General features: G+C 39.2%; 2 protein-coding genes and 1 pseudogene across 2 annotated transcripts; all 3 read right to left on the reverse strand.

Annotated features, from left to right (window-relative positions):
* Window positions 1-1,257: 1,257 nt before the first annotated feature.
* On the reverse strand, window positions 1,258-3,379 carry LOC103440901 (pectinesterase 2-like). The gene is made up of 2 exons (XM_008379602.4): window positions 2,454-3,379; window positions 1,258-2,083 (listed from the first exon to the last, which is right to left on the reverse strand). Exons 1-2 carry the CDS (start codon window positions 3,316-3,318, stop codon window positions 1,392-1,394), a joined length of 1,557 nt encoding a protein of 518 aa, XP_008377824.2. The 5' UTR covers window positions 3,319-3,379; the 3' UTR covers window positions 1,258-1,391.
* A 2,727-nt stretch (window positions 3,380-6,106) lies between these two features.
* Window positions 6,107-8,621, reverse strand: LOC103417824 (probable pectinesterase/pectinesterase inhibitor 33). The gene is made up of 2 exons (XM_008355981.4): window positions 7,650-8,621; window positions 6,107-7,112 (listed from the first exon to the last, which is right to left on the reverse strand). Exons 1-2 carry the CDS (start codon window positions 8,557-8,559, stop codon window positions 6,418-6,420), a joined length of 1,605 nt encoding a protein of 534 aa, XP_008354203.2. The 5' UTR covers window positions 8,560-8,621; the 3' UTR covers window positions 6,107-6,417.
* A 10,496-nt stretch (window positions 8,622-19,117) lies between these two features.
* On the reverse strand, window positions 19,118-21,912 carry LOC108172373 (pectinesterase 2-like; annotated as a pseudogene).
* Window positions 21,913-24,059: the final 2,147 nt, after the last annotated feature.

The following is a 24,059-nucleotide window of genomic DNA, read 5'->3' on the forward strand; positions in this document are numbered from 1 at the left end:
GCTGAATTGGAGTTGGTTTATAGGTGATTTTTCCTTTTATCCGGTAAATAAAATATATATGTTTAATCCATGTTGTTTTGCCTCTTCCATACAAGCAAAGGTCATTCCCTATAAAATATTTCTATAAAGCATTGTTGCATGCAAGTTTCATCTAATTGTGAGGTTACTTCCTCTTGAAAAATGCGGATCACTTTCGTACTTGGTTGCAACGTGTGGACTTTGTGGTCCATATTTGGTTTCCGTCTTCTGTTTCTCAAATTTTGCCAAAATTTGTTTAAAAATAGTGATTTTATTCACACATTTTTTTTTCGATCATCGGATTGAATAAAATGACAAATATTGAATGAAAAAATTAACAAGTAATATGTGGAAAGTAAAATTGGTGTTTGTTTAACCCCACTCGTCTGAAAATTAGTGAGAAAAGCAAAGTTAAGCGGACAAATTTGTGAATGTGACGCATGGTTGACAAGTTTTGGGCATACGCACGCACGAAGACACAAATTAGTGACGATTAAGTGGTTTATGATTCTAATAATTGTGTTTTTAGTGTTTAGTTGTCACTTCATTGAAAAAGAAAATGCATAAGTCTTACCTAAAATAATCGGATAAGTACAAAACATGTGAAGATATGATTGCATTTTGGTTTATATGTCACCTCGAAAATTGTAATGACTATTATTACCATGATTATGTGAATATGAAACCTGATCAACTAAAGCAGGAATAGTTAAAGCTCAAATGATTAAGACTATAGTCATAGTCGCTTACTACATATCCAAAATGACATTTTCATCACGTCACAAAGCAAAAGCAAGAAGAAACAGAAATCTTGTGTATATTATTTCACATGTCATAGTAAGCGTAGACGATATAATTGATATGTTTTATTTTTAGAGTTTACTAATAAAAACAATTCAGTATCTTAATCTGAATAGAATAATATATTACGTAATTGTGTTTCGATTATTACAGATTTTAGGGTATCTTACACTCTCCCTTAAATATCCAAATGATTGAGTTTCTCACCAACTTAAACCCAAATTGGTGTTACTTTTAGGTTTTTGCCACATTTAGGTCTTTTCTCATTGTGAAGGGTGTTGATTTGATCACTCTTATTTTCTCCTTCTCGACTCAGTGTCATTTGATTGTTACTTCGTTGCGGTGGGCTTTTGCTGCTTATGTAACCAAGAAAAATAAAAGAAACTCAGAATCACATTTTAACTTTGCAAGAATGATTTTTATTTATTTTTATTTCCATTAAGCAAGAATGATTTTTTTTTTTTATATTTCCATTAAGTAATTTTAGATACAATAATTAAAAAAAAATTTATTGTCGAATAAGTAACTTAGAGACATAATTATACAATGGCACAGTTCATGCAATGGTATGATCAAAGGCCAGCCGTGAATGGTACATTTGTAGCAGGCAACCATGAGCTTCCAGCAATGAAATTATCCACAGTAAACTTCGATGCTTCCGATGAACTAGTTATAATTCGATAGCCACCCCACTTGACCCTGCCAGTAGTAGGTGCACCCGGTCCAATGTTCTTGTACTCTCCATAATACAATGTCTTCAAAGCAAAATCACCGCTCCACTGGAGCCACCCAGCTGGGTCAACCAGGGTGTCTAAAAAAGATTGCATAAAAACTGTGCGTGAATACTCCTTCCATGGTCTACCCAAGAATGTCTTGACTGAGCCGACGGACGATTCAAGGTCCAGTGCGGCCATGACACGTGAGTCGTGGATAGAAATACCCGTGTTCTGGTTCGGGTCCGTTCGGCCTTGGGCTGTGATTGTGTTCTGTTGACCACTCATGGGTTTTCTTGCGTAGATCATGCAGTTTTGGAAAACAACCGCAGCGTTGCCAAAGATAAAATCAACGGTGCCGTAGACATAGCATTCTCTGTAGAACTGTCGTTGGGAGTGGGTGTAGAGGGTATCTTGGTAGCCTTCGAATCCGCAGCGGTAGAAAACTGAGAGGTCGGCGCCTGATCTGAGGGCTACTGCTTGATGGTTCTCTGGGCCAGCTGTGTTGCGGAATGTTATGCCACGAGCAATGAAGCCTTCACCAGTTACCGCTGTAATTACACCCGGCCCCCAAAAAAAATCAAGAATTAGAAAATATGAATTTTTAGTATTACTTTTTGGGTTCAAATCTTTTAAAATAAACTATGTATGTCGTTCAAGGGGAACATGTATCTTGTAGTAGTTAAGTTCTAAGTTTATATGTCTGCTCGTAGAGGATTTTGTTTTTGACTTTGTTATTTTTTTGTTCATATCATTGAGTAATGCATAAATTAACCGTTATAAATTTAAAAAGTAAAAGCTTATACCAATTAAAAGTCAACAATTTACCACACCTTTTGTGCTCTATTGAGACAATTTCAATGGTACATACATTGTGACATTTGAGAAGACTAGTGATTGAGACAGAGAGTCATGACTTACCAACAGTTGCAGACTTGAAAGTTGTAGAACCTCCAACAACACTACGGCTGCCGGTGATAATAGTATACCTCAGTCCATCACCCAGCAGATAAATGTTCTTCAACTTAATCTCAAGGTTTTCCTTATAAACCCCTCTCTTCACATGTATCACAAACCTCTTACTCCCACCCCTTGCGGCCGCAGCATCCAAAGCGGCTTTGATCGTCTTATAGTTCCCCGACCCGTCTTGAGCGACCACTACGTCCGCTGTGGGCGTCGACTGCAACAGTTTCCTATCCCCAGGGGAAACCCAACTAGGATAACCCTCTGTGTACATATTTGTCACCGGTGAAACATTTGAGGAATTCCAAAGTGACAAAGTGTTACTTATCAGCTTGGACACATTGTTGGACATGAGCGGAAACACAAAGTCCGAAACCTCAAGCTCCACGAACCCAGCCCGACACGTGTCAAGGTTCGTGAGAGCAGTGCTGAGCCAAGTTTGCGTGTCATAGTCGGTGGATTTTGTGGCAGGGTCTATGGTTTGGTTGAGGAGTTTGATGGTTTCCTCATAGAGGCTCATGCAGTCAGCCCATGCAGCTCTTTCTTTCTTGTTTCTACACTTTTGCCCTAGCCACTTGTTGTGACTTTGCGCTTTGAGTGCTCTTTCTAATGTTACTTGGACTGCAAGTTTCTTGAAGTTGGATAGTTGTTTGGGGATAGAGAGAGATTTTTCGTCTTGGGTCATGGTGTATTTGCAAGTTTCAGGGTAGGGGGTTTTTTTGCACCATGAATCTATGCTGCTGTGGAGAATGTTTGAAAGGGCAGGTGAGAAGAATAAAACAAAGGAGACACATAGGACGAATGAACTTAGATTTGTCGCCATTGATGAGTTCTTAGCTGGTTTGGTTGCTAGGGTTTGTGAGGGTTTTGTGTTTCGTGATAAGAAGTTGCTTATATATAGGGGCGATTGGAGAAATGAAAAATGGGGTGTAGTGGCGACAGCTGGTTTGGCTAGGGTATAGTTTGAACGTGGAGGGATGATGGAGACAGTCAGATAATTTAAATCCAAAATAGTAAGACGAATTGAAAGATTCTCAATCCTCGTCTTATTAAACTATGATACACTTGCGTTGAAATAATGTGTTTAGAACAAGTATCATACATATAGTTCATTATTCAACATATCCGAGAAGAAGCTAGAACTTCTCAACACGACTGTATGTCACATATATAGTTCATTATTTAATTAGAAGCACCCGGCCTGCAATTTAATAACATTCTCTTCAACCAAACACACAGATTATGGATGATGGTGGTCATGGATCGTTTTAAGACGTGTCTTAGTACTTTTTAGTTATTTCACACAACTCATATTCTTCTGACTAGTTGACATAATTCACATTTGTAACATGCTCAATTAGTAACCAATCAATTGAGTGAATGATATATAATGAACGAACCTTATTATTAATTTTATAGTATAAAACTTAATAATACATTGCTATTAAACTTGTCCTCTGGAGTATGGTGGAATACAATATGTATATCTGAAAATATTTTGTAATGAACGATTTCCTCTACTTGTCCTTTAGAATATGGTGGAATTCAACAATCAACCGCCATGTAAAGTTGTTTACATAAAAAGATAATCTTCCTAAGTTATTTCTTAGAAAATTATTAGGCTCCTAAAATTGAATTATTTCTAACTAATGATAGTACCATGACATTTGTTATTACATGGGCCATTGGCAATTTGGCATGCAAATCTGACTATATTTTAGATAGTTGACTTTAAAGTTTGAATAGTTCAAGCAGCGCCAATTCAGAATGCGTTGTGCATATAAATAATGACCACTGTTTTTGTCCCTTTGATTAGTTTTAATAAGTTTGATGGTTTCAACATTCACGAGAACTCGTAGAATGTTGAGTTTTCATTTGATTTGTAACACAAATTCGAATAAGGTAAAAGAAGTGTTGAATCCTACAATTTCACAAACTTTGACAGAATAACTTATATTAAATGGTTACATTCTTATTTGCGCCAAGACATTGTGTAATGAAATTTAATACTTGGTGAATTGTGCAAGTGATTAATTTAAGACGGTGTGAATATAATTAGTAGAGGATGTGTCATTATCCGTTGCGTTGGTTTTATATAGCAAAGGTTGACATATGTCATCATCTGGTGTAATGAGCTATTATAAATTTGTTAAGAGTTGTTGGTAGTTTGTTATGTTGTTAAGTTTGATATATATAGCTGAAGGAAGAACTGTAGCATCATTTAATCATCAATCATAATACAAAGTACTGGTTTGGTACTAAGGTGTTTTTTTTATATAAAAAGTGGGTATAAAAAAAAGCTAAGCTCAAAAAGGTATTTGGTAAACACTTAAAAACAATTTATTTTCATAATTTTGGGTGAAAAAAAAAAACTAAAAACGTGAAGCAGCAAAAATGAGCTTATTCTCACAGCACAACATAAACAATTTTTTTTCAAAGCACAACAATACCAAACCAGGCCAAACAGCTTTCAAGTTTCTCTCTCTAGTTCTTCATCTTTTTTATCCTTTATTGTTCTTTAATTTTTAGTTAATAAAAGGTAAGGAATTCAGGCAAATGAGTAATGCCTGCCGCTTTATGTTAGCTGGACAACAATGTTGGAAATTATATGTTTATTATTTTAATTTATAATATTATAATATATAATTTTTGTGTGAATGAAAAATTTAAATTCAATTACATGAGTTGCATCAGTTCATTGGAATTTTGGCAACAGTCACACTATTTCAAAAAGGGGTGGCTTGAGTTCTATATAAACTCAAGCATCCAACCCATCTAAATGAATTAAGAGATGAGCTTTCTCCAATGTCCTTTACTTTTGCTAGTTAAATTCCGAGTCGTGTCTCAAGAATACGAATATATAAAGTTTACCAGAGTTCGAAGATTGCGGTGCTCTGACTTCGGATTGTAGATTGTTCACTTCTGGGAGACGGACTCCTACCAAACTACAAGCACAAGAGTAGGAGCAAAATTTTGTCTTTAGGCCATTGCACCGTTTTTTACTTTCTCTTTAATTTTTTAATTATATCGAGGCCCATTGTGCATACTATCCTCAGTTTGTATGTATTATTCGTTGCTTAATGAATATTGTACTTTCCTTAAAAAAAAATTAATTATATAAATCGTGTACACAATTAATGTTGTGAGTTTTTATAATTATTGTTATTGTTAGAATACTTTTATTATTTTTATATTTTATATTATCGCTCCAACAAATAATTGTGTATATTGCTTTGCAATCTTTTCTTAAGACTTTATAATGACTTTTCTAACTAATACCATTCTGTTTGATTAATTTATTCAACCGCCACATGCATTCTCTCACATATTAATCTTACCATTTGAACAAACAGTTCGTTCCCAGGCAAATCTTGATTCATGGATAACGATATATATTATTTAAAATCTACACAGCTGGTGCTAAATGAATGAGCAATATCCATATATCGAATAATCAAATTGATTAAGTAAAATATTCACAACTTAAGAAAATTATCCTAACTAAGCCATCATCTAGTACGGGGACAATCTTATGTTTTCTTAATGTGGCCGCATGGTTGGTACAACTTACAACACATACTAAAATCGGTATAGATAGTAGTAATGCAGGATTCTTCTAACATCTACCAATCGATATATACCAACTAAGGAATAGAAGCATGAATATGAAACCTTCCATAAACATAAAGAAAATCAGTTGGTATATATTAAAACAGTCTTTGTTTATGAGCTTGGACAAAATAGATAACTCACTATTTTATAAAGATCACACAAACTTTGACGTCATCTTCTATATTTCGAACAATAATGTTACCTAGACACACAAAAAGAATATTCAACTATAACAGAGGCCAAGTCATTCTATTCATTTTTGGAATTTACGTGTTGACGTGATTATTTGGGTAATTATAAAGGGCATTGATCATAGACCCATTGTGAACGGCACACCGGTGGTGGGCAACCACGACCAACCAGCAATAAGGCTACCGGCGGTGAACATAGACGCCACATTTGGACTGGTGATGGCATGAAAACCAGGCCACTTCACTCTATACCTAGTACAAGAGCCAGGTCCAAAGTTCTGATACTCCCCATAATACAAAGTGCTAAGGGCAAAATTACTTCTTTGCCACCGCAACCAGCCCGCCGGATTTACCAAATTGTCCAGATAACATTTCATAAAGACAACCCTAGAGTACTGCATCCACGGCCGGCCCAAATATGTTTTGTAAGAACCGGCCACGGGCTTTAGGTCAGCGGCTGCCCGTACCTGAGAATTGTGGATCGAAATTGCTGTGTTTTGAAACGGGTCGTTTCGACCTTGTGCCGTGATGACGTTGACTTGGCCCCACAATGGCTTTCTCACATATATCATGCAATTTTGGAAAACTGCAGCTGCGTTACCAAATATGAAGTCTATGGTGCCAAAGATGTAGCATTCTCTGTAGAACTGGCGCTGGGAGTAGACCATGAGGGTGTCTTGGTAGCCCTGGAAGGCGCATCGGTAGAAGACCGAGAGGTCGGATGCCGATCTGAGCGCCACAGCTTGGCCTTTTAGTGGTCCGGCAGTGTTGCTAAATGTGATGCCACGAGCAATGAATCCATGACCGTTTATGCCTAAAGAACATATTTTGTAATGACAAAACGATTAAAATAGTAAAAGTTATACTTTTGGTCTTACAGATTGGGTGAAATTTCATTTTGATTTATGTAATTTTAATTTTGACGACTTTTTAACTCTAAGATTACTTATTGTTCAATTCAAGGATAATGGTTTATATTAATGTTTTTACAACTTCAAAAAAACGTAATGCGCGCGTGTGCACACACACATATATATTATCATTTATTTTAAATTTATTATTATTAAATGGCAGGAGATAGCTCGACATCCAACACATTTCTATTAAGATATGAGACCATATACAAAAAAAAAATGATAAAATAATAGAATCAAGCTTGTTGATTTCAACAATTAATTATAAACGAGAGTTTAGATCGTGACAATGGAAATTAGACTGACCATTGGAACCTCGCAAAAGTACAATAACTACAATTTTATGAATTGGACAAAAATTAAGTGCTCAAACTTAAGAAACAATTAGATCAGATTAAGCAAATAATTAGAGATGGAGAGAAATTATATGTACATACCAGCAGTTGCAGAATTATAGGTTGTGTAACCTTCACTGACACTTCGGCTAGATGTGATTATTGTATATCTAATGCCAGCACCAACCAACATGATTTTACTGTTAGTGTTGCTAACTTGAATGTTCTCCGGGTAGACACCTTTCTTCACATAGATTATAAACTTGCTCTTGACTCTTCTCCTCGCGGCTGCATCTAAGGCGGCTTGGACGGTCGAAAAATGCCCCGATCCATCTTTAGCCACCACAAGATTTGCCCTAATGTTTGAAGCTTGCAATAACCTCCGGTCATGCTTCGAAACCCAATTTGGAAACTTTTCGCTCTCATTGTAACTTTCTTCCGTGCCTAAAAGTTGCGAACCTATTGCTAAACTGTTGCTAATGAGCTCCGACACATTGTTACTGGACCTGTAAATCGGCGTTATGAAGTCCGTAACGTTCAGTTCCAAAGACCCTACTCGGCACGTGTGAATGTTGGTGAGGGCAGCGCTGAGCCAAGTTTGCGCATCAAAATTAGAACACTTGCGTTTGTTGCCTAAGCCTTCAAGTGTAACATTGAGCTGGTTGACGGTGTTCTCGAAAAGTTTCAAGCAATCGGCCCACGCGGATTTTTCGTTATTGTTTCGGCAGTTTTGGCCATACTGGAAGGTGTATGTTATGGCATCGAGAGCTCTCTCCAAGGCCACTTGAACCAGCATTTTTCGGAACTCGGAGGTGTGTTTCGGGGGGAACCGGTGGATGCTATTCGACAAGCAGTAGTTGCAAGACTCTGGGTGAGGGGTTTTTCTGCACCACGTACGTATACGACTAGAGTGGCGGTGGTGACTTCTGGCTAGGGTTGTGTGGAAGAACAAAGAGATGAATATGAGTAAGAAAAATAAAGAGAAGCGGGCAAATTTGCGAATGTGAAGCATGGTTGACAAGTTTTGGGCATACACACGCACGAAGACACAAATTAGTGACAATTAAGTGGCTTATGATTCTAATAATTGTGTTCTTAGTGTTTAGTTATGACTTTATTTTAAAGAAAATTCGTATGTCTTACCTAAAATATTTCGATAATTACAAAACAGGTGAATATATGATTGCATTTTGGTTTATACGTCACCTCGAAAATTGTAATGACTATTAGTACCATGATCACGTGAATATGAAGCCTGATCAAATAAAGCTGAAATGATTAAGAATATAGTCATAGTTACTTGCTACATATCCAAAATGGCATTTTCATCGCGTCACAAAGCTAAAGTATCTAGAAACACAAGTCGTGTAATAGAAAACTTCATTTGAATATTTAAAAAATATGAGTTTTAGACTATAACCTTTTGTAAGATTAAAATCCAATTTTAGTTCTTAGTACATTTAATCATCTAATTTATTAGTTATATTTTGATGTTTTATTTATTTATTTTATTTTTATGTATTAATTACATTTAAATTTAATTTTTATTTCATTCATCATAATTAAAGAACTAAATATGTGCATATTAATAAAATTAAAATTTAATGTGGAGAGATTAAATAAAAATACACATTAAATAACAAAAATTGAACATAACTTTTGATAAAAGCACACTTAGAGAAATTTTTTGAGATGACGGGAACTCCAACTCAACATTGCCAGTTGGTGTTCTGAGCCAATGGTAATTTGACAACTGAATTTATTTATGTTTTATTATTCAATTCATTCTCTTAAATGATGAAACGTCACTCCGAAAACATAAAAATAAACAGAGCTAACATGTCTGTGAATAACCCTTCCGTTCCGTTTTGTTCTCAATCAGCCATCTACTTTATTTTCGGATGAACATCTTCTTTGTCACTGAAAAAAGAGGTGGAAAAGCCGATCTGTTTCATATTACTATCATATAGTTGTTTGGGACATTCAATGGTCTCTCCTTCGCCATACGGATATACTCAAGTCTTGGTCCCTCTTATTTTCTGGAAAGATCTGCAGGAAATTTATGATTATCTCCGGTGATGCTTCTTGCCCAAATTTGGTTGTTTCTCCTCCTCCATCTTGTCTGTATTGTAGATTCCTTTTGGAATTGGAAGACTTTGTCTCTTGCTTTGTTAGCTTTTATTTTCTTGGTTCTACACCAAAACAAAATAATAAAGAGGTGCTTTGCCGATTGTACTCACAAATCCCAGGCAAACAAGAACATTTTAATTATGGGTATGGTTTATCGGACGAGGAAGAAGAAGATTTGAAAAGTTTAACTCCATTTAGCTTTTTTTCGCTTTGGGACAAACATTTCAGTTTGTTCAGTAAGATTAAAAAGAAAATCCAGATGTCAAACAACCATTGGTTGGAATAACAACTGACGTGGAGTTCTTAGAACCCCAAAAAATTTCTCGTACACTTCAAGGGATTAAATTGAATACGTAATCTAGCATCAGATTTTTTTTTATTTTTAAATTTTAATCTTTTGCAAGGACTAATGTTCAAAATGTTATAATAAGTGTGGATGTAAATTTTCTCCTCCTCGATCTTGGACGATTTTGCACCTACAAAACAACTAGCAACTTAGGTTAAGGCCAAAAACCTCACGCGCCCACGATGAATGGGGGGGCTTTGGCCGAAGAACCTCCGATGCCAAAGTTAGAATTTTAGAGAGAAATAGTGTTTAGAGTATTTGGGATTTTTTGTAAGAGTGTTGGCCTCCTGTTTTGGAGAGAAGAGAAGGGTTTAAATAGGGGAGTGGCTGGCCTCTTAGGGTGAGAGAGGATCGACCACCTAGCCTTGTTTGTGGGTTTTTTTGGTGAAAATTTTGGTTTAATTAGCCAATTTATTGGCTAATTAAACATGAAAGAAATAAATGGGGGGTTATAGGATTAATTGACTAACTTAATTTGGGTAATAAAGTGGAAAACATAATAAAGGTGAAGAGCAAAGGGTGTGGCCGGCCTTTGACTAGTTTTAGGGTTGAATTGGATGTATTTTGTGGTTATTTGGATATAATGGATGGTTTAATTGACAATTAATGGGTTAATTAGGCAATAAACCCATTAATTAGCCAATTAACATAATTTAAAAGGAATGTGTTTGGGAATTACCTTGTAGAAAGGATTTGATGTGGTTGGATGAAATAGGTTTTGAATTGTTACCTATTTTGGGCACTTTTGACTTGGTTGAGGGATAATTGCCTACTGCTTGGGCGTAGGAATCCCGGTATGCCCCAAAGGTAGTTTTGTCTTCTTTTGTCAAAAATCTATGTGTCGCCTTGTGAATATTTTTGGCTCCACAAATGCCCCCACACCTGTTGGGCTGCTCGCAGAAAATGGCAGCAGGTGTAGAGTTCTTCTTGCTTTAGGAAACTTAGGACTGCTTCCTATTTTGATGTAGATTCTCTTTTTAATAGGAAATTAGATCCTTCTAGGAAAGGGAAATAAATTTCTCTCAAAGCCTATTTAAGTCCACCTTAAGTGGGTTATTAAATCAACTTTGGAGAGCGATTTATTCTACCTTACAAGAGAGAGATAGCTTAGAGGATATTTGTTCCCCCTCCTCTAGCAATCTTCTACATCTTGCCCGTGCAAAGGACCGTCTTTCGTTGATTTCTTCGTCTTCTTCATGCCACACCAAGGTAAGAAAAAATTAATATTCCTTGTCTTCTTCTTGGATGGTGCTACTGCGGGGCAGCCATCGAGGTGGTGCGGCACGTCGGCTGGCATAGGCCAGGAGTCGGCTCGGCATGGGTCGAGAAGGTATTGTGGCAGGGACCACTGCTTTAAGCTGCTCGACTTGGCTAAAACCAAGGGCAGCTTGTGTGGCTGGGGCCGCGGATTGTGGCGCTGGGGCGCAGTGCTAGGCGAGTCACATGGCTCATGTTCTTTTAGGCTTTTGAACATGACGCGAGCTAGGCCGGTGATTGAGAGAAATGAAGAGGTTGCGGACCTCATGAGCTGCTGGAATGTTGGGTTAAACTCCCCTGCTGGGTACCACGAATGATGTTGGCTACTTTAACTCTCTTCGTCAGGAGAAACGTGGGCTGCTCCCAAAATAAGAGGTGAATAGGATCAAGGCGGATGCATTGGCTCATCCGATCACCGTTGTGGATCCTGCTACAAGTGAATGTGGGAAAAAGGATATTCCCTGCCTGCTCAAGAGATGCCGGCTGAGAAAAAACCAAAGACTTCTTTCGCTGCTTATGCAAAAGGATGAAAAGTTGATTGCTGCTTATAATCAAGTGATCCACTTCAAGAGAATCGTCAATAGGCTTGAACCCCAAGTGTTGGAACTTCAAGGTGTACTGAAGATCAACGAAAGTTTGAATAAAGAAGTGGATGAGCTGCAGCGCGTCCATGTTGGTATTGGTGAAGTAGTTGGAGAAGTTGGTGCCCAGGCTAGAGCAGTCGAGGGTGATGCCGCTGCTAAGAGCTTCGCGGCTGCTGAAGGTGTGGCGACCGAATAGTCGTGGGATGTTTAAGCTGCTAAAATGTAGTCATCTAGGTAGCCTTTAAGATTTTCTTTGTTTTTCCTTGTAGCTCTTGTTTTGCTTGAACTCCTTTGGCCTTTGCTAGTTGTTTATAAACATGTTTTCCTTAGCTTTTCTTCATTTTTGCTTCTTTTGTTCATGCCCTAACCTTTAGACTTGATAGACCAGTGGCAAGCATGCTACTTTTTTATAAGCAGACAAGCTCGCGTAACCTATGCAGCCGTAGGTGTTGGTGTAGAACGTTGCAAAGTTGTTAGCCATTGGGTTGGCAGCCGGATGCCTTACTTACAGAAGCAGACAAGTTCGCGTAACCACTAGGCTGTTAACCTTGACTTTCTCCAATTCCGTAGGTTGCGTAGCAAGTATCACAACACTTTAGGACTTGGTGTAGGTTGTTCCGCGCTTGGCAGAGGTGAAGCTTATCGACTACGTAGCATGTCAGTAGTGGATAAAACTTCGTATATGCGTGCTAACTTGTTTAACCTTTCACAAGAATATGCGGTTGTAAAAGTTTAGTGCGACTTTACTGCTCGAAGGGCAAGCCGTAGGCAGTCTTCCGGAATCCGTAGGCTACCTTAGTGCACTCGGTAGCAGCTTTAGGATTCCAGGACAGCCGTCCATCGGATGTACTGCGTAATGTGCCCTCTCCGTCTCTAGGGCCCGGTTCCCCACGAATTAGGCCAAGAGACCCAAAATCCTTCAGTTAGTTAAGCCTTGAAAAAGACCATTGCAGCTACTTCTAGGAATCCCGGCGCAAGCCATCGTGCATCTAGTTATACTAGGGCAGCCCGGCTCATCCACATCTGGATATTCGGAGTGTAGAGTTTATCCTCCCGTTCTTGGAGAGCTAACCCATGTGGGTGTCGGGGAATTGGTTTACCCTCTCGCGTTGGAGAGCAATTAGTTTACCCTCTCGTACTCGAGAGCATGGTTGGTCCCTTGAGGGGCGCAATTCCTGCGGTAAGTCCCTAAGAAGGGCGCGGTCTTCTTTTGAAGTGCAGAAGTGATCAGTTGTTGTAAGCATGCAGCCAAGCCAAGTCATGATTACTTCTGAATTCCTCATTGAAAAACGAGTTAAACGAACGAGAATTTAGATGTAAGGTAAGAACTGCATAACAACTGGATAATCCTCGGCTGGTGAGGTAGTCGGTTGCCATGATCATCATGCCTTTGCCCCTAGTAGTATGGCTGGTGATTAGCTAGGACTCGGAATGAATTGATAGCTTTTTCACCACCAATCTTTTGTCATTCGAAGGCCTGCTAATGGGGCTTCGTACTCTGCTTTGTTGTTAGATGCTTTGAAGCTTAGAGTGATCGCATGCTTGAGCATTGAAATGTCTGGGGTGGCAAGAACCACGGCTGCTCACGAGCCTTCGTAGTTGGATGCGCCGTCGACATGCAAACGCCAGAAATCTCTACTGAGGGAGCAGGTATGGCTAAAGTGTGCTCGGCTGCATTCGGGGCGTCGTTGGGCCGAGTTGTTGTGTTTGTCAGAAAACTTTACATCCGCCGTGGTCTATGCCTTTATCGTCGCGCGTCTGGATTGGGCAGAATAGTACGTCATGAGGATGACTGCATGCATTTGAAAGTAAAACTTGTGCTTCCGAGTTGCATCAACTATCGCCAAAGTTAGCTTTTGAATTTTTAATAGCATCGAGGAGAGCTTTTGAACTGTAGAATACAGGTAGTCGGGCCCCCATCTCTTCTCTCATGATGGTAGAGCTTATTGCTACTTTAGATACCATAAAACATGTGAATAAGTCATCCGCTGCTTCTATGAAGGTGATGTCGGGTACTTCTTCAAGTCCTTGAATGTGCATTGGCGAGCCTCATCCCAAAGTGCATGCTGCTCTGCCAAAGCAAAAGAGTCTGCCAGCGTTAGATCTTCTTTCATGATCAATTTTCTGAATAGTGGGTGGTCTGCTGAAAGTCTTTTTTGGAAGGCTGCTCTAGCTATTGAGTCGTTGCATCCGACTATTTTTGCCTTCTCTACTTTGAATCTCCTCACATAATCGCGAAGCGATTCCTTTGGGTTCTTCTTGACGTCGAGCAAATGGTCAGACTTCTTTTTGATCGAGCGATATGATGAATATTCTTTGGTGAAAACCAAAGAAAGTTCGTAGAAATTTCGGATGGATTGTGGCGGCAGGGTGTAGAACTAATCTTGCGCCTCTCCTTGTAGAGTGGTGGAGAATATCTTGTACATGAGATCATTGTTGTTTCGATAAAGGATCATTGCACTTTGGTAGCACTTTATGTGTCTCTCCGGGTCTTCATCCCCTTTGAAAGATGTGAAATGTGGCATGCTGAACTCGCGTGGAGGCTATGCCTGCTCGATCTCATCCGTGAAGGGTGACCTGCTTATGTTGGTCATGTTCCGTCGAAGTGCCTCGTCGGTTACCTCGTTGCGTTAGAAATCATGCAATCGCTTGGTCAAGAGTCTATCTACTTCTTCCTGAATTTGCCTTTGTTGGGGTAGCTGAGCTCTCGGCTGCCTCCAGCCATGACTTGCTGGTCTAGGCTGCTCTTCCAGGTGTTTGGCTCGTCTATGCCGCGGATACAGTGCATGTGGTGCGTTCATAGCAGGCGAGCGAGTTCTTCGCAGGCTGCTGGTTGAACTTGAGCTGGATTGAGTGACTACTTCTCTCCGTCCGTCGTGCTGCTTACTCTGATGTGAGGTGGAGGATACTCATTGTGGGCTTAGCTGCGAATGGACACTTTGCCCGGAAGGTTGCTCATGTTGACTATCAGAGTATGACCCCAATCGTGAATGTATGCTTATCCGTGGGCCTAGTCGAGAGTGCATGCTCTTCCGCATGCTAAGACGGGAATGTACACTTCCCAAACGTTCGGCTCGTGGCTGGTCGAGTGGCCGCTTGCTAGGACACTGCTGGAAAGGTCTGTCTGCCCTTGTCCTACTTTGGGATACCTCGTCTGGGGCACGTTGGATCTCGATGCGTTGCAAAAGTTGATTCACCAAGGCTGTCTGTTGTGCAAGGGCGCTCGTCAACTCTATAACTTGTCGAGACAAGTGTTGTTCGCCATTTGGATTGGAAGAGCTTGGAAGGAATGTGCCTCCTTGGGCAGTGGAAGGGTGGTAGACTTCGGGCGTGAGATTTGAGTTGGGAAATGTCAAATCCACGAAAAAATGTGGTGAAAATGCCCCCGGCTCGATGGTAGGTCCAGATGGTTGAGATAGTCTTGGGCCGACTTGGGATGCTTGGAAAGCCACTAGAGCAGGATGGGCCGTGAGAGTAGGCTGCTCGACTGGAGCTGGCTGGGCCATGGGAGTGGGCTGCTCGTCGGGAGCAGGCTGGGTCACGAGAGCAGGCTGCTCGGCAGAAGCAGGTTGGGTCGTGAGAGTGGGCTGCTCGACGGAAGCAGGCTGGACCACGGGAGTGGGCTGCTCGTCGGGAACAGGCTGGGTCACGAGAGCAGGCTACTTGGCAGGAGCAGGCTGGGCCACGAGAGTGGGCTGCTCGACGGAAGCAGGCTGGACCACGGGAGTGGGCTGCTCGTCGGGAGCAGGCTACTTGGCAGGAGCAGGCTGGGCCACGGGAGTGGGCTGCTCGATGGAAGCAGGCTGGGCCAAGGGAGTGGGCTGCTCGACGGAAGCAGGCTGAACCACGGGAGTGGGCTGCTCGTCGGGAGCTGGCTGGGTCACGAGAGCAAGCTGCTTAGCAGGAGCAGGCTGGGCCACGGGAGTGGGCTGCTCGATGGAAGCAGGCTGAACCACGGGAGTGGGTTGCTCGTTGAGAGCAGGCTGGGTCACGAGAGCAGGCTGCTTGGCAGGAGCAGGCTGGGTCGTGAGAGCAGGTTGCTTAGCGGGAGCAGGCTGCTTAGTATGTGATGCATGCGAATGCGAGGCTTGGGCCTGGGCACGTGCAAACTTGGATGGCACAACTTGGATAATGGTCTTGGTGCCATGAGCCTTGGATAGCACGGCTCGAGCCGTGGTGAAGGCACCATGGACCTCGCCACGGGTGGCTACCGAGGTAGCCACCGTGGTGGTTCCCATGGTGGAAACTCGTGGTGGTGGTGCTGCTCCACTTATTGTCGCATTTAGCCTCACGGATCTCCGCAATCCCATTTCTTGAACATTAGAATTTTCACTTGTGTAATTTTCTAAATTTCTAGCCATTATATTTTGCTTATACGTTTTATCAAAGAACCTTTGCAAGTAAAAAAATTATAATAATAAGAACGAATGAAAAATATTTAAATGGACTAGAAAATAAAGAAAAAACCTTTTTGTGCGAGAGTCTTCTACGAGTATGAATTTCAACTCTCAATGAAAGCACCAATTTGTGGATGCAAATTTTCTCCTCCTCGATCTTGGACGATTTTGCACTTACAAAACAACTAGCAACTTAGGTTAAGGCCAAAAGCCTCACGCGCCCACGATGAATGGGGGGGGCTTTGGCCGAAGAACCTCCGATGCCAAAGTTAGAATTTTAGAGAGAAATAGTGTTTAGAGTATTTGGGATTTTTTGTAAGAGTGTTGGCCTCCTGTTTTGGAGAGAAGAGAAGGGTTTAAATAGGGGAGTGGCCGGCCTCTTAGGGTGAGAGAGGACCGGCCACCTAGCCTTGTTTGTGGGTTTTTTTGGTGAAACCTTTGGTTTAATTAGCCAATTTATTGGCTAATTAAACATGAAAGAAATAAATGGGGGGTTATAGGATTAATTGACTAACTTAATTTGGGTAATAAAGTGGAAAACATAAAAAAGGTGAAGAGCAAAGGGTGTGGCCGGCCTTTGACTAGTTTTAGGGTTGAATTGGATGTATTTTGTGGTTATTTGGATATAATGGATGGTTTAATTGACAATTAATGGGTTAATTAGGCAATAAACCCATTAATTAGCCAATTAACATAATTGATGTTGTGATTTCTTTATGATTATTATCATTCAAATTCTTTTATTATTCTCATATTTTCTAATATTGCTCCAACAATGTTTTTTGTTAAACGGTAGATTCTGTTAGATTAGATGTTAGATTAGTCATTGATGGGGTTTGAACTCATGCCGTTATGCAAGGGCTCAACACCTTTCCACCATTGTGGTAATAGGTCACTTGCTTGCTCCAACATTGTGGAGTTTCTATCCATGCGTCATGAGTTTGAAACTCTTCATTCCCTAAATTATTGTAATAGTTTCAAACTCTCTCCTTCTCCTAATAATAATAATTTTTTTTTAAAATGAGTACCTTACCCACTCAAACCCAAATGGGTGTTGTTACTCTTAGGTTTCAATTGCTCCAGGACTTTTCTCATTGTGAAGGGTGTTGATTTAAGGGTTCTTTAGGTATAAGCCCATGCAACACTTATTTCCTTGACAAAAATCCATCTCGTTTTAAACATACAAATAAAACCCAAATTTGAAATAAATTGCCATGTAAACAAATAAATACCTATTATTTTTAAAATATTTACAATTGTGCCACAACACTCTAATTATGTTGATGAATTTAATTACCACCATAATTATAGAAAATAAGTGCTTTATTATTACAAAAGTATCTACTTTATACTTGTCTTACCATCATCTGTTCCATTTCTTTTTTTTGTTTGACAATCATTGTAGGTAAATTATTTTGCATGTATACATTATTCACATTTTGTTGTTATTATATCTGTGTGAAATAAATTACCTATATTTTTAAGTAGAATAAAGGTAATTAATTAACTTTGAATCAATTGGCTAAAAATATCCTTTGATTTTGTAGGTAAATAATTTTGCATGTATTATTACATATACTAGGCACATTTGTTATTATTATGTGTTGTTTGCAATCAATCAACATTCATTTATTCAGTAGGTAAATTACAAAAGTATCCACTTTATATTTGTCTCACCATCATCTGTTCCATTTCTTATATTTGTTTGACAATCATTGTCGGTAAATTATTTTGCATGTATACATTAGGCACATTTTATTATTATTATATCTGTGTGAAATAAATTACCTATATTTTTAAGTAGAATATAGGTAATTAATTAACTTTGAATCAATTGGCTAAAAACATCCTTTTATTTTGTAGGTAAATTATTTTGCATGTATTATTACATATACTAGGCACATTTGTTATTATTATGTGTTGTTTGCAATCAATCAACATTCATTTATTTTGTAGGTAAATTATTTTGCATGTATTATTACATATGTTAGGCACGTTTTGATATTATTATATATATGTGTATGCAAATAGCTTAAATAACTTTTGAATCAAACAATATTTATTTATTTATTACATAGGTAAATTATTTTGCATGTATTATTTTACCTGGAACTTATATTGTTATTTTATATATGTAAAATATTGGTAATTTTGAATAAAATAACATTTGTATATTTGTGAATAAATGCTAATTTACTTGTTACAATTATTTGAAAGGAAAAAAATGCTCATTTTTACATAAATGTGAAAACAACCATATAAGGAAACAAAACTCTAATGTCATGTAATTTTTGTTATTAATATGCATTGAAATCATGACACTCAAAATTTTCTTTTCCAAATCTGCATAAACATTTCAAAACATTTAATTGAATGACATAATATCATATAAATGTAGATAACAAGTAATAAACCCAAAATCAATAATATTAGGGGTAATTTAGACATCCAAAAATACCAATTTTGCCAAGTCATACTTAATTATGGATATTGCTTAGTTGGAGCCTAATCATTGGGTTTTTATTAGAAAATTTTACAAATGGGGGTTTTAGTTAATGAAAATTGAATTCCAAGGGGTATACTCATATTTTCAGTTGATTTAATCACTCTTACTTTCTCCTTCTCGACTCAGTCTCATTTGATTGTTGCTTCGTTGCGGTGAACTTTTGCTGCGGATGTAACCAGGAAATAAAAGAAACTCAGGATCACATTTTAATTTTTCAAGAACGAAAAATTCCTTATTTCCATCAAGTAATTGTCGATACAATAATCAAAGAACAAATGAAAAAATTATTGTCAAATAAATAGCTTAGATACATAATTATACAAGTTACAACAATGGCACAGTTCATGCAATGGTATGATCAGTTGTTATGATCAAAGGCCAGCAGTTAACAGTTGTTATGAACAGTTCATGTAATGGTATGATCAGTTGTTATGATCAAAGGCAGCAGTGAATAATAGCAGGCAGCCACGAGCTTCCAGAAATGAAATTATCCACAGTAAACTTCGATGCTTCTGATTAACTAGTTATAACTCGATAACCACCCCACTTGACCCTGTCACTAGTAAGTGCACCCGGTCCAATGTTCTTGTTGTCACATCCCGAACCGGGTTCCATCACATTCTAGGCCCGCTCCATCACCGTAGCATGATATTGTCTGCATTGGGTCCTGACCACGCCCTCACGGTTTTGTTTCTAGGAACTCACATGAGAACTTCCTAGTTGGTCACCCATCATGGGAGTGCTCTCGTGCGATGAACTCGGAAGCCAGTGAGCTCTCAAAATGCCTCGTGCTAGGTAGGGATTGGAATATACATATAAAGATTACTCCCCTGGGCAATATGAGATCTTACAATTCACCCCCCTTAGGGGCCCGACGTCCTCGTCGGCACACCACAATCAGGGTTAGGCTCTGATACCAAATTGTCACATCCCGACCCGGGGTCTACCACATACCGTAGCACGATATTGTTCATTTTGGGCCCGACTACGCCCTCACGATTTTGTTTCTGGGAACTCACACGAGAACTTTCCAATGGATCACCCATCATGGGAGTGCTCTTGTGCACTACTCGCTTAACTTCTGAGTTCCGATGAACTCGGAAGCCAGTGAGCTCTCAAAAGGCCTCATGCTAGGTAGGGATTGAAATATACATATAAGGATCGCTCCCCTAGCTAATGTGGAATCTTACACTTGTACTCACCATAATACAATATCCTCAAGGCAAAATCACCTCTCCACTAGAGCCACCCAGCTGGGTCAACCAGGGTGTCTAGAAAAGATTGCATAAAAACTGTGCGTGAACACTCCTTCCATGGTCCACCCAAGAAAGTCTTAACTGAGCCGATGGACGATTCAAAGTTCGGTGTGGCCATGACACGGGAGTCGTGGATAGAAATGCCAGTGTTCTGGTTCGTTCCGTTCGGCCCTGGGCTGTGATTGTGTTCTGTGGACCACTCATGGGCTTTCTTGCGTAGATGCATGCAGTTTTGTAGAACCGCCGCAGCGTTGCCAAAGAAAAAGTCAACGGTGCGGTAGACGTAGCATTCTCTGTAGAACTGTCGTTGGGAGGGGTGTAGACTGTAGAGGGTGTCTTGGTAGCCTTCGAACTTGCAACGATAGAAAACTGAAAGGTCGGCGCCTGATCGGAGGGCTACTTCTTGATGGTTCTCTGGACCAGCTGTGTTGCGGAATGTTATGCCATGAGCCCAAAAATTAAAATCAAGAATTAGAAAATATGGATTTTTAATATTAAATTTTTTGGTTTCAAATCTTTTAAGATGGACTATGTATGTCGTTCAAGGGGAACATATATATATATGTAGTAGCAGTAGTAGTTAAGTTCTAATTTTATATGTCTGCTCATAGAAGAATATGTTTTTGACTTTGTTATTTGTTTGTTCATATCATTGAATAATACATAAATTAAACGTTATAAATTTAAAAATAAAGTTTATACTAATTAAAAATCAACAGTTCACCACGTATTTTGTGCTCTATTGAGACAATTTCAGTGGCACATACATTTTGACATTTGAGAAGACTAGTGATTGAGAGAAAGAGAGGCATGACTCACCAACAGTTGCAGACTTGAAAGTTGTAGAACCTCCAACAAACACTACGGCAGCCGGTGATAATAGTATACCTCATTCCATCACCCAGCAGATAAATGTTCTTCAACTTAATCTCAAGGTTCTCCTAATTATAAACCCCTCTCTTCACATGTATCACAAACCTCTTACTCCCAGTCCTCGCCGCCGCAGCATCCAAAAAGCGGCTTTGATCGTCTTATAGTTCCCGACCCGTCTTGAGCGACGACTACGTCCGCTGAGACCGTCAACTGCAACAGTTTCCTATCCCCAGGGGAAACCCAACTAGGATAACCCTCTGAGTACAAAATGTGTCGCAGGTGGAACATTTGAGGAATTCTCAAGTGACAAAGTGTTACTTATCAGCTTGGACACATTGTTGGACATAAGTGGAAACACAAAGTCCGAAACCCCAAGCTCCACGAATCCAGCCCGACATGTGTTGATGTTCGTAAGGGCAATGCTGAGCCAAGTTTGAGTGTCATATATAGTCGGTGCATTTTGTGGCAGGGTCTACAGTTTGGTTGGGGAGTTTGATGGTTTCCTCGTAGAGGTTCATGCAGTCAGCCCATGCAGCTCTTTCTTTCTTGTCTCTACACTTTTGCCCTAGCCACTTGTTGCGACTTTATGCTTTGAGTGCTCTTTCTAGTGTTGCTTGGACTGCAAATTTCTTGAAGTCGGATAGTTGTTTGGGGATAGAGAGAGGTTTTTGGTCTTGGGTCATGTGTATTTGCAAGTTTCAGGGTAGGGGGGGTTTTTGGCACCATGAATCTATGCCGGTGTGGATAATGTTTGAAAGGGCTGGTTAGAAGAATAAAGCAAGGGAGACACATAGGATGAATGGACTGAGCTTTGTTGCCATTGATGAGCTTCTTAGCTCGTTTGGCTAGGGTTTGTGAGGGTTTTGTGTTTGGTGATAAGAAGTTGCTTATATATATAGGGGCGATTGGAGAAATGAAAAATGGGGTGTGGTGGTGACAGCTAGGGTATAGTTTGAACATGGAGGATGATAGAGACAGCCATATAATTTAAATCCAAAATAATAAGACGAAAGATTCTCAATCCTTGTCTTATTAATCAGTGCTAAATAAACTATGATACTTTTGCTAGCCAATGATGAAATAATGTGATTAGAACAAGTATCATACATATGTATTTGAACTTGTCAACATGACTGCATGTCATATATAGATATAGTTGATTTTTAATTAGAAACACCCGGCGTGTAATTTAATTTGCGCAACATTCTCTTCAAGACGTGTGGTAGTACTTTCCTTAGTTAATTTGATTTGATTTTTAACATGACTGCATGTCATATATGGATCGTTTTAAGACGTGTGGTAGTACTTTCCTTAGTTAATTCACTTAACTCATATTATTTTGACAAGCTGGGGAATATGATATATATCTGAATGTACTGAAACTGATAGAAGCGTCCTAATGGTTTCCTTTACTTGTTGGAATTGCGTATCTCATGAATTTTTCATACACATATTGAGTCCAACATGAATTTCTACTAAATTATGAAAAATAAAGAATGATCTACTAATTAATTAAGGTGACCAACATAAAAGTTTAGAAAATTGGTGATGTTGGAGAGAACATTTACTTAAACTATATTTTGTAGATCACATCATGTTACGGTTAATGGTTGGATTCATTTTTCAATGATTTAAATAAAGAATTCAACTGTTAACCACCACATAATGTTGTTTACAAAATATAATCTAAAAAGATGATCTCTCTAGAATTTTTCTTAAAATATTATTAGGCTCCTAAATTTGACTTATTTCTAACTAATGGTAATACCTATAAGAAATATATCTTTCATTGAGAGTGAAATTGATTACATTGGGGGTATTTATACACAGCAGCTAATAATACTTAGTTATCAACTAATGTACCTAATTAATCTTAATCTATGAATTAGTTACAACAAGAAACTTAAAGACTAAGTAATTGCTGACTGTGTTGATGACTTGGACTCTAGATGGCACTGTTGAGTTGACTGAGGATAATGTGTGTCTTTACACCCCCTCATGCTAAATGAAGGAGAACCAAGTGAAAGCTTGGACCTGAGAAACTGAAATCGAACTTTGGAAAGAGACTTAGTGTGAATATCTGCAATTTCATTGATACTGGGAACAAATTGAACTTTGAGTATAGATGCTAAAACCAGTTCACGGATATAGAGGTAATCTATTTCAACATGCTTTGTGCGAGCATGAAAAACTGGATTTGAAGCAAGAGAAATTGCAGATTCATTATCACACCAAAGAATGGGAGCCTGTGATAATGGAAAGCCAATGTCCCTAAAAATTTTGCAGATCCAAGTTATCTCAGCAGAAGTGTGAGCTAAAGAACGTTATTCAGCCTCAATAGAGGAGTGAGCAATCGTGTGTTGTTTCTTGGCACTCTAACTGATAAGGTTGCGGCCAAGATAAACACAGTAACCACTTGTAGATCGTCGATCAAACACACACCCAGCCCAATCAGCATCCGAGAAGGCAGTAAGAGTGAGAGAACCTTTTTAAAACCAAATGCCGTCATCAATAGTGCCTTTAAGAAAACGTAAAACACGTTTAACAGATTGAAAATGAGTGTCTCGCGGACAATAGAGAAATTGGCAGAGTTGATTGACAGCAAAAGAAAGGTCACGTCGAGTCCAAGTCAAATACTGCAATGCCCCAACAATGGACCAATATTCATGGGGATTAGAGAAAAGTGTATCACTATGATCTAACTTATTCATGGGGATTAGAGAAAAGTGTACCACTATGATCTAACTTCTGAGTACCAAGAGGAGTAATGCACGGTTTACTACCATCCATGTGTGTCTTGAGAAAAAGATCCATGGCATATTTGTGTTAGAGAGAAAAATACCATCGGAGGATCGATGAACTTCCAAACCCAAGAAGCAATGTAAAGGGCCTAAATCTTTGACTGGAAAGAGTTGACTGAGCTTGTGAATAAAAGCATTGCAGGCTTGAGCATTAGGTCCAGTAACTAGTATATCATCAACATATACTAGTACAATAATAAGAGATGGCTAAAAAACAACAAAGAGTGAGCAATCGGATTGAGAGTTCTGAAAGCCCAGAGAAAGCAAGGTTGAAAGCTTGCAGACATGAGACGGCTTTGATGGATCAATAAACCCCGGGGGTTGTTGCATAAAAACCTCCTCCTTGAGTGTGCCATGTAAGA

The sequence above is a fragment of the Malus domestica genome, chromosome 01 (assembly GCF_042453785.1).
Source record: "Malus domestica chromosome 01, GDT2T_hap1".
NCBI lineage: Eukaryota > Viridiplantae > Streptophyta > Magnoliopsida > Rosales > Rosaceae > Malus > Malus domestica.